Source organism: Vipera ursinii (genome assembly GCF_947247035.1).
Source record: "Vipera ursinii genome assembly, chromosome: Z".
NCBI lineage: Eukaryota > Metazoa > Chordata > Lepidosauria > Squamata > Viperidae > Vipera > Vipera ursinii.
Genome location: NC_139517.1, coordinates 24,579,867 through 24,591,341, shown reverse-complemented (window position 1 = coordinate 24,591,341; position 11,475 = coordinate 24,579,867). Strand labels below are relative to the sequence as shown.

At 36.2% G+C, this 11,475-nt stretch overlaps 1 protein-coding gene across 1 annotated transcript; it reads right to left on the bottom strand.

Moving 5' to 3' along the window:
* Nucleotides 1-9,080: 9,080 nt before the first annotated feature.
* Nucleotides 9,081-10,001, bottom strand: LOC310650340 (olfactory receptor 5AR1-like; the record flags this gene model as incomplete). Its single annotated transcript, XM_083379246.1, has 1 exon — nt 9,081-10,001. One exon carries the CDS (start codon nt 9,999-10,001, stop codon nt 9,081-9,083), a length of 921 nt encoding a protein of 306 aa, XP_083235372.1.
* Between the last annotated feature and the right edge of the window lie 1,474 nt (nt 10,002-11,475).

The following is an 11,475-nucleotide window of genomic DNA, read 5'->3' as shown; positions in this document are numbered from 1 at the left end:
TCTAACTTATTGTACTTATTAGTTACATATGGATACTTATGTATCCATAAGATGAGTCTGCTTATTTTTGTGTTTGTATATGTAAAGAGGTGAAAAGAGGGTAAGAAAAGAGAATGTGGTTTTACCGCTTATAAAGTTCATTAACATTTGGAAAGCTTCAATTTATTTTAGCAGTAGTTTGCTGTCCAAGCTTGTTTCATACAGTTTCTGAAGGTTTTGTTATCAAACTAGGTAATATCAGCAGCAGGATTTTCTTGTCCTATTTCTCTTATCTTATAAATGTCTTGTGTACCAGTGTGGTCAGATGGTTGTGTGATTGGTTGTTCGTTTGGAGCTATATTTAAATTCTGAGCAGCTGATTGGTTCTCTTGTTGATTGGTAGTTCAAATGGTCTGGTTTCTTAAATTTATATCCACAAGATATAAGTATGCAATGCAGATGACTGCAATCTGATAAATTACAATTCTTTTAGGACTCCCTATGTCCATTTTATTTACCCAACTTGATTCTTTTGCAGGCTTCTTCTCCAAACTGTATTAATCTGGTTAAAGTCTAGGGGATTCCAAAATCATGGTTTAATGCTAATGAAGGCAAATATATGTGTCCCAGTATAATGTTGCAGGATCTAATCTGAGTCAGTCACCAGAACAAGAGACTTGTTCTTCCAAGCTTTCATACCCATGCTGGAACTCATTCTCAGGGAACTTCTCAATCTCCAGGATGTGTGGAAATATCCTGGAGATTGAGAAGTTCCCTGAAGATGGGCTCCAGAACAATTTGAAGGCTTGGAAAAATAACTTGTGGTCCCAATGATTGGTTTTATGTTGTTTCAGTTATAACTGTCCTTTTTTGTAAATTTTACCTGTTTTCTATTTCAATTTTAAGTATATTCTGCCAATATTACTTTTTTTTACAAGATTATTTTTTGGGTGACACCATTAATGCATTAATCAGCATGGTTTTATATATTTTCCTTTTGAACAACTCCTTTTCTGAACATCAGCATCATTTATTAGCTAGTACTTGAATAGGAGACCAAAAAGCTCCATGGTTGGAAAAATGGGGGAGGGGGAAAAGAGAGATTCTGAAATCTAGTAAAATATTACTGTGTTATTGCTAAATGTATTTATGCATTTAGTTACTAGAAAATCAGAATAACACAATGATGTCCTTGCCAGTAAAGGCAGGAAATGGTACTTATTGACTAAATTAGTAGCAAATATAGAAATTTTTAGAAGGAAATAAGTGCTGTCACACTTATAATAATGAATAGCACAACAGTTCATAAACTCAGTTTGCATCTTCCAAACATAGCTGCACTTACATCATGGCTGTTCTCAGAAAAAGTTTAATTCATATGCAACATAGGAAGTTTATTTTAAATATGACATGACTTTTCTTTGTATGCAGTATACTACAAACATGCAATAAATTTATTTCCCCCCCTCCTCCTCCATCACTGGAGGTTTTTAAGAAGAGATTAGACAATTATTTGTCTGAAATAGTTTAGGGTCTCTTGATTGACCAGGGGGTTGGGCTAGAAGACCTCCAAGTACCTTCCAATACTGTTAATTTTATATCCTGTTTCACCCTACATTTTCTTTCTGTTTATGTTTCAAGTTCTTTAACAGATAGTGCTTATCTCCTCCCCTAGTTATGCACTTAGGATAAAAAATACAGTAGGAAAGATTTATTTTGAGATGTCAGTGTTTTTCAACTTAATATGAAATGGAATCTCAGATTTTATTTCAGGTTGATTATAAAGCTTCAGGAAAATAAAATGTTTTATCCTATGTCATTCATTCACTAATTGTTTAAAATGGAATTTGGTTACTGTTTGACACCTGCAAGACTTTAAATGGTTCACAGAATTTATAGTGTAAAACTGTAGATTTCAGAAAATAAAATAGAAAAATTCCATAATCATATTTGCAATTTAAGTATTCAAAATCATTATTAAATTTTAACATTTAGTGTGACACTAAGCTTCTTAATGTTTTCACCTGCTTCCAGATGGTCATGAGTGGAGCCATTCTTTGTGGATTAACTATTTCCAGAAAGGGGAGCTTCTACATGGAACACCCACTGTCAGGGCATGTCAAACTCACAACCTCACATGAAGTCATACGATGTCTCATGACCTTTTCCCCATTGCCAGCAATGGGGTGGGCATGGTTTTTTCATGACCCATCTGACCCGGGGGCTGGCAGTTTAACATGCCTGCTCTATGCCTTGTGGTAGGAGGTGACTCTTACCATGTACTCCATAATTGTTCAAATAGATTGTACTCGAACAATTGGTAAAAAATGATCTTTAAGATATTTAGGCTCTAGGATATAAAGGGCTTTAGTTTAGTTTAGGCAGCTCCTTTAGTTGATGAAACAGTATAACATGAGAATGTGTGCAGCTAGGTCTCATGGCATCGGACTCCATTTCAAATACATTGTGGGGCTTGAAATATGTTTCTGAAAATTTTGGACTGCACACACTTTCTAAAAGAGTAAAGTATGGCTCCAATTGGTTTCTTTACAAAAGCTGTGCCTGCACTGTAGTTAAAAATATGAGTGAAAGACATATAGTAGTTCTTTTGAAAAAAAGATAGAAATAGAGGCAGAGGTTGCTATACATGGGGAGACAGAATGATAGATAGATAGAGAGGGAAGATAGAGAGAGGGATAGGGAGAGGAAAATCTGAAAATATTTTTATTATTTTATATTTGGAAGTTTGGAAGATCATATAGGAGCCGTCACCAGGGGGGCTTTTGCCCAGGTTCGCCTGGTGCGCCATTGCGACCCTATTTGGACTGAGATGCCCTATGCACAGTCACTCATGCACTCGTGATCTCCCGGTTAGACTACTGCAACGCTCTCTACATGGGGCTGCCCTTGAGGACCACTCAGAGGCTTCAGCTGGTGCAGAATGCAGCCACGTGAGTTGTGATGGGAGTCTCCCAATACTTCTGTGTAACACCTCTTCTCCACGAACTGCATTGGCTTCCAGTTGCCCTCCGGGTGAGATTCAAGGTGCTGGTGATGACCTATAAAGCCCTAAATGGCTTGGGTCCGGACTATCTAAGGGAACACCTGCTGCCGGCATCAACTTCCCATTGTCCTGTGCGCTCCCATAGGGAGGGCCTCCTTAGGGTGCCGCCGGTCAGGGAGTGCCAGCTGGCGGCACCCAGGGGGAGGGCATTCTCTGTGGGCGTGCCTGCCCTTTGGAAAGATTTACCTGTGGAACTCCAGACTGCCCCCAACCTGCGCTCATTTCACCGGGACCTGAAAATCTGGCTTTTCGATCTATCTGGCCTGGACTGAGGGGGTTTTTAGTTTTAAGTTTTAACATTGTTTTATTTTTGGGCTATTATTAATTTAATTCTTTTTAATTCTATTTGTATCTTAATTTATACTGTTTTTTAAATTGTTGTTGTTAGCTGCGAAGTCGTGTCCGACTCATCGCGACCCTATGGACAACATTCCTCCAGGCCTTCCTGTCTTCTACCATCTTCTGGATTCCATTTAAGCTCACGCCTACTGCTTCAGTGACTCCATCCAGCCACCTTATTCTCTGTCGTCCCCTTCTTCTATTGCCCTCGATCTTTCCCAGCATTAGGCTCTTCTCCAGTGAGTCCTTCCTTCTCATTAGGTGGCCAAAGTATTTGAGTTTTAGCTTCAGGATCTGGCCTTCTAAAGAGCAGTCAGGATTGATCTCCTCTAGGACTGACCAGTTTGATCGCCTTGCAGTCCAAGGGACTCACAGGAGTCTTCTCCAGCACCAGAGTTCAAAGGCCTCAATTCTTTGGCGCTCAGCCTTTCTTATGGTCCAACTTTCACTGCCATACATTGCAACTGGGAAGACCATAGCCTTGACTATACGCACTTTTGTTGACAGGGTGATGTCTCTGCTTTTTAGTGTGCTGTCTAGATTTGCCATGGCTTTCCTCCCAAGGAGCAAGCGTCTTTTAATTTCTTGGCTACAGTCCCCATCTGCAGTGATCTTGGAGCCCCGGAAAACAAAATCTGTCACTACCTCCATTTCTTCCCCATCTATTTGCCAGGAATTGAGAGGGCCAGATGCCATGATCTTGGTTTTCTTAATGTTAAGTTTCAACTCAGGTTTTGCACTCTCCTTCTTCACCCGCAACAAGAGGCTCTTTAGTTCTTCTTCATTTTCTGCCATTAGAGTGGTATCATCTGCATATCTTAGGTTGTTGATATTTCTTCCAGCAATCTTAATTCCAACTTTTGATTCATCTAGCCCTGCCTTTCTCATGATGTGCTCTGCATATAAGTTAAATAGGCAAGGCGACAGTATACAGCCCTGCCGGACTCCTTTCCCAATTTTGAACCAATCAGTGGTTCCGTGTCCAGTTCTCACTGTTGCTTCTTGACCCGCATATAGGTTTCTCAAGAGACAAATAAGATGGTCTGGTACTCCCATCTCTTTAAGAACTTGCCACAGTTTGTTATGATCCACACAATCAAAGGCTTTAGCATAGTCAATGAAGCAGAAGTAGATGTTTTTCTGGAACTCCCTAGCTTTCTCCATGATCCAGCGTATGTTGGCAATTTGATCTCTAGTTCCTTTGCCTCTTCGAAATCCTGCCTGTACTTCTGGTAGTTCTCGATCCACATACTGCTGAAGTCTAGCTTGTAGGATTTTAAGCATGACTTTACTAGCATGAGAAATGAGTGCAATGGTGCGATAGTTTGAACATTCTTTGGCACTGCCTTTCTTTGGAATTGGAATGTAAACTGATCTTTTCCAATCCTGTGGCCACTGTTGAGTTTTCCAAATTTGCTGGCAAATTGAGTGTAGCACTTTTACTGCACTGTCTTTTAAGATTTCGAATAGCTCAGCTGGAATACTGTCACCTCCACTAGCTTTGTTGTTGCTCAGCTTTTCTAAGGCCCACTTCACTTCACGTTCTAGGATGTCTGGCTCGAGGTCAGTGACCACCTCATTGTGATTATCTGGGACGTTAAGCTCATTCCTGTATAGTTCTTCTGTGTAATTTTGCCACCTCTTCTTAATCTCTTCTGCCTCTGTTAGGTCCCTGCCATTTTGGTCCTTTATCATGCCCATTTTTGCATGGAATGTTCCCTTCATCTCTCCAATTTTCTTGAAAAGATCTCTGGTCCTCCCTATTCTATTGTTTTCTTCTATTTCTTTGCACTGTTCATTTAAGAAAGCATTCTTATCTCTTCTAGCTATTCTCTGGAATTCTTCATTCAATTGGGCATATCTATGTTTTTCTCCCTTGCCTTTCGCTTCCCTCCTTTCCTCAGCTATTTGCAAAGCTTCCTCAGACAGCCATTTTGCTTTCTTGCATTTCTTTTTCTTTGGGATGGTTTTGGTTGCTACCTGTTGTACAATGTCGCGAACCTTTTTTAAATATTTTTTAAATATTGCCCTGTAAACTGCCCTGAGACCTTCAGGAATAGGGCAGTATAGAAACCTAATTAATTAATTAAATAAATAAATATTAAATATAATAAATTATGGTGTAAATCTTTCAGCATATCTGTAGCCATTCTTTGAGAGATGATGAACATGCCTTTTTAAGCATTTAATCATCAGGTAACTATTACTACATCATCATCATCACTACCAGCATAATCACTGATAAGGAATCATGTGGGAAAAATGCTGTCAAAAACATTTAAACATTGATTAAGTCTTCAGCATGGTCATAAAATGGGCAGAGGATTTCCTTTAAGAATCAAGTCTCAGATTATCAATATACAGATTTAATGAAGGACATGCATACAGCAGTAGCAATAGATTTTATTTTGAGACTACTGGTTTTGCATCATAGTGACACAGCTGAGGGATTGCAGGACTTTGCACCCCATGGCTGATTTTGGCCTTCCAGGGGACCCTAAGTGGGTCTAAAGTCGGCCTGGAGAGGCGTCAAAGAAGGATGGCCCTCCCATTGATCATGGAAAGATGGAGGTCAATCCATTTGATCTGGGAGAAGCCTTTCAAACTGACAGGAGAAAGGCTAGATGTACCTCAGTGGCTAGCCCAAGCTACTGGCAGCTGAAGTCCAAAAGCACCAACTAGAATAGACTGTGAACAGCGTATTTGAAACTAGGTGAGAATATAAATATTTTCTCTTCTATCTTGCAACTGATTTCCTGGAAAAGATCCCCAAGAAGCAAAAGTCCTCTGAAAGTGAGAAGGAAGGGGATCACCCCACCCTTCCATGGAATTTAATATAAATCTATAGTCTGGATAAACCTGAAAATTGTGGAAATTGTTAAGATCTTCTCTTTGAAAGAGGATTGATGGAACTACAAGAAAATAATTTTCTGTTTTAAAAGTTGGAAAATAAATAGCTACTGACATCTAGTGTTCGACTAGAGTACAAAATTATAGCTGTTTTGGCTCACAAACTGGCAAGATACCCAGAAACAGATAACAACCTGTCCCTTTGATGTGACTCTCAGCTAAACAGAGAACAGCTGCAGAGAAGAGAAAACACACTGGGCTATCTGCTACAGAGTGAGAACTACAATTGTATTCAAAATCATTATTAAAATTTAACATTTAGTATGACACTAAGCTTCTTAATGTTTTCACCTACTTCCAGATGGTCATGAGTGGAGCCATCCTTTAATTATTTCCAAATAGGGGAGGTTCTATATGGAACACCCACTGTCAGGGCCCCTCCCTCTATGCCTTGTGAGAATGAGTACTGGGCCACAGCATGCCAGGAACCAGTCAGCACAAACAAGGAAAGCCCCAGGCAGCAAATAAAACCATGCCCCCATTATTTATTTATTTATTACCTCTCTCCATGTAACCAGTCATTGGTGCTGAAAAGGTTGGGGACCTCTGTACTAGGGGACTGGGTAAAGCATTGCATACTTTGTAAATTGAAAAAATGGGGATAATTTATATTCAAATAATATTTCCAAAGCAAAGAGGCAGTACAGTCCTTGGGAAGTTTTAGAAGCAGCCTACTTTTTGGACTTCAGAATAAAAAATAAAATAAAATAACCAACCATGTTTTGAATTTTCACTGTTTCATACAATAAATTATTTTAAAAGCAAGGGAAAATTCCATATTTTATCTTGAACTCGGGGGGAAAAACTATATTACTAGATGTTTTGTTATCAGTTTGAACATTTCAAAGTCTATGTCACAAAATGTCATTGATGTCACTAAATGTCACTAAATATAAATATAAAATATAAATATAATATATAAATATATAAAATATATAAAATATAAATATAAAATAAAAATATAATATAAAAATAAAATAAAATAACCTACCATGTTTTGAATTCTCACTGTTCCATACAATAAATTATTTTAAAAGCAAGGGAAAATTCCATATTTTATCTTGAACTCGGGGGGAAAAACTATATTACTAGATGTTTTGTTATCAGTTTGAACATTTGAAAGTCTATGTCACAAAATGTCAATGATGTCACTAAATGTCACTAAATATATGCCTAATGAATCAAAAGCAATGGCATATCTATGAATCAAATCAGCAGTTAATTAAAAAATACGGTGAAGATGGCAAGGAACTGACAATGTATAGTGGGGTAGATGAAATAAAATGATCGGGGCAAAAGAATATAATAGTTCTTTTGAAAGTATTACTATACAGTACCCATATGGAAATATTCTTATTCTATATTTATTCAATCTAGTGAATTCTGATGAAAGTATTTCAGCATATATATAGCCATTCTTTTAGGGATAATTAATATTTATTTATTTAACATTAATAGCTCGCAGAATATACGAGAAAGGGAAAAAATGGCTAGAATAGTCCCCAAAATAGAGAATTATCACTAGGGAAACATCATCACACTCTGAGTTTGCAATTCACTAATCTTCACTAACTTAAATACTTATTGGAGGGGGGGGGAAACCTGATAAAAAGACCCAGGCAATATACATTTGAATTTGCTAAAGAATTAGGTCATAAATTATCACTTGATAGGCTTCCCTATTATGCACTTTATATATTTATGGTATAAATTGGGACTTTTCAAGTTTTAATCAAGAGATAAAAGCATGCATTGAGTGGAAGCAGGATATCCTTTGAAACATAGATGGCCATCAAAACACAGAAGCCCAATGGACAAACACTTAAATCTATGCACACATACTGTAGAATGGGCAGTGATAATGAAATTGTTCAAATGAAATAATAATAAGTTTAACATGTAAGCCCTAAACTCAGTAAAGTAGAATAACAATGCTTAGGTTTCTCATGAGCAACTCAAAACCTTTTTGAAACAATGACCATACAGCAACATAATTTGCAGCAATTCTAACATGAACTCAATAAAAATGTCTACAAAATAAAGCGACACTGGCACAAAACAATTCTAGCATTCTACTTTTTTGTAAATATTCTTTTAAGTGCCCTCTTCACTTCCTTTTTTTTCTGACTATAGTTAATTGGGTTCAGCATGGGGGTCAAAATGTTGTACTGAATAGAGAAAAGCTCATCCAGTGTAACTAATGCATGAGGAACTCTTAACCTTTAATTTGTTCTCTAAAAGCTGTCCTGACTTCTGTTCAAGCAGTACAATATTTTCACAGCAATAATACACTAGAAACATTTCTGAATACTTCTACAGCTCTCATACTATATTGAATTTTATCGATTCTCAGTCACTGGTGGGGAACATAACTTCTCAATATCAAAGTTTAATTTAAAGTCATTCATGGTCTATATTCTCAAAAACAGATTGTCTAGGCACCCTTTCTATAGTAAATGTCATAACAAATTTTGTTGATAACAGCAAGATGAGTATCTTGAGTTATTATATTCTAGTGATTTTGAGTTATTAATTACTGTGGTTAAAAACTGAAATTTGCTATTATTTCAATAATTTGTATTGTATAAAATATACAAGTTAAATAAAGTACAATATACTAACAAATAGAAATTAAGAAAGGACAACATTTTTTCAATATGATAGAGTTCCTATGAAAAGAGGGGAAATTTGTTGTTTGTTCAGGAGAAGAATGGAGCAGAAAAAGAGCCAGAGAAAGAGAAAGAGAAATTCACTTTTTGAGCTATGGACTTTAAGGTTCATATAGCATTTACTTTTTTGTAAATATTCTTCTAAGTGCCTTCTTCACTTCCTCATTTTTCAGACTATAGATAATTGGGTTCAGCATGGGGGTCAAAATGCTGTATTGAATAGAGAAAAGCTCATCCAGTATAATGGAAGATACACTGCTAGGTTTCATGTACTGAGACATTCCTGTCATGTATAGCATACCCACAACAATGAGATGAGAGCTGCAGGTGGAGAAAGTTTTTCTTCTGCCCTCTGCAGAATGGATCTTCATGATGCTGATGATAATGTGAATATAGGAGATCAAAGTTGGTAAGAAGGAACCAAGTCCAAAAGCCAATACAGAAAATAAAAGAATCCAATTATTAAGAAAAGTATCAGAACAAGATGCTTTCAATAATGGTGGAAGTTCACAGCTGAAGTGTTTAATTTCAGAAAAGCCACAGAACTGTATACCAAATATGGGAACTGTGTTTATGATTGCAAACGACAAGCCCATTAGCCATGCACCTATAACCAAATAAGTACATAATGCTTTATTCATGATCATTGTGTAATGAAGTGGGTAACAAACAGCAGTATATCTATCATATGCCATTGCTGAGAGTATAAAAACTTCTGTAACACTTAATAGAAGACTGAAAAACATTTGCGTAACACAGTTGGTGAAGCAAATTTTCTTATGTTTCATAAGAAAGTCCATTAACATCTTAGGAACAATATCTGCAGAGTAACAGACATCAACAAAGGACAAATGAGACAAGAAATAATACATGGGTGTGGAGAGGGAAGGATCCATTCTAATGATCAAAATTATTGTGATGTTTCCTGACAGCGTAAGTAGAAAAATGATTGAAAAGATCAGGAAAAGGAAGTACTGTAGTTGAGGATCACTGGAAAATCCAACAAAAAGGAAGACCAATGAATCAGTTTGGTTCTCCATTTTTGTTTATTCATCTGTAAAACAAGAATAAGCATGTAAGAAGAGATACAGGACAACGTAAAACTCAGCTTAGGTGATACTAAATCTTTTGCTTTCAATTCTTTCTCACATTCACTCAGGTTCATACTGAGCAATATATATATATATATATATTATGTTGATGCATCAGCTTAATGGAATTTGTTGAGAGCTAAAAACAAATATATAAAATATAAATATATAACTAACTTCTATATATAACTAACTTCTATTATTATTAACTTTGCATATCAGGACTTCTGGGTATAGTTTAAAGTTAACAATTATTAAATATATATTAGATTGCATCCAATTAAACTTTTGAATGAAGTGTATTTTACACACACTGGATCCATCAACTTTTGAGAGTAACAGCTTTTCTGAAGCATTAGAATTTTTCTGTTAGTTCATTGTAGCCAAAAAATAACGTGGAAATGTAGTTAGATTTAGAATTGCTCACAGTTCAAGCTATGTGCACAGTATCATGAAGGTTTTTCAAGGTAGAAGAATTTATTATACTTTCAAAAAATGAGCAAAAGGGTTACATTTATCTTACCTTTCAAAATAAACATGAAGATATGGACTGCATGATACCCTATACTTAAAGTCCATTTATTTATCCTTCAATTGCAATGTTGGTTTCCAAAACAACATATTGGCAGAATTTACTCCTGACATATTATTATCCATTCTGTATACGTGATGCATTCCTCAATCTTGCAAAAATGGTATCTCCAAAGAGGCATGAAAACACCTTGCCAATAATTATCAGAGGCTTATAGTTATTCCTCCAGTGGTTGTTTGTACAAGAAAGAGCTCATTAATTCTTTGTATTTAAAATAAAAAAAGAAAAAAATGATAAAAACTATTTTTTTAAAAAAAGGAAAAAAGAAATTAAATGGAAACAACACCTTCCCCAAATAATAATAATAAAACCCACAGGACAGGTACAATGGAAGAGAAAGCACACTTCCATCATACAGACACATATCCCAGAGGAAGGAAGAAACCTCCCATTGGATTATATACTATTATGAAAGGTACTGAAACTCATTGAGAGATCAAGGAGGACAACGGTGAATATATCGTCCCAATCCTGAACCCAATCAAGTTCATCCCCATGTCTCAGTACTATATCCAGAAAATATGACTGCAATTGATATCAGTCATCCATTTCCACCACAGCCCTTTAGAGCTGCAGACCTAATGTCTTCTCTACAAGAGAACAACATAATATGGATAAATGTGCCTGTGAACAATACAGCATTCTTATCCACTTGAAATAAGAAATTTATTTTCTTAAAAGATAGTGCATATAAAATATTTTTAAATTACTACATGTGAAATTTTCCAAATGATGGGGGGAAAAAAATCACTAGAACTTAGTTCCTTTATTCAATATCAAAGAAATATTCAGAGGAAATAGTTCAGAGCATTATTCAAAAAATATAAACAT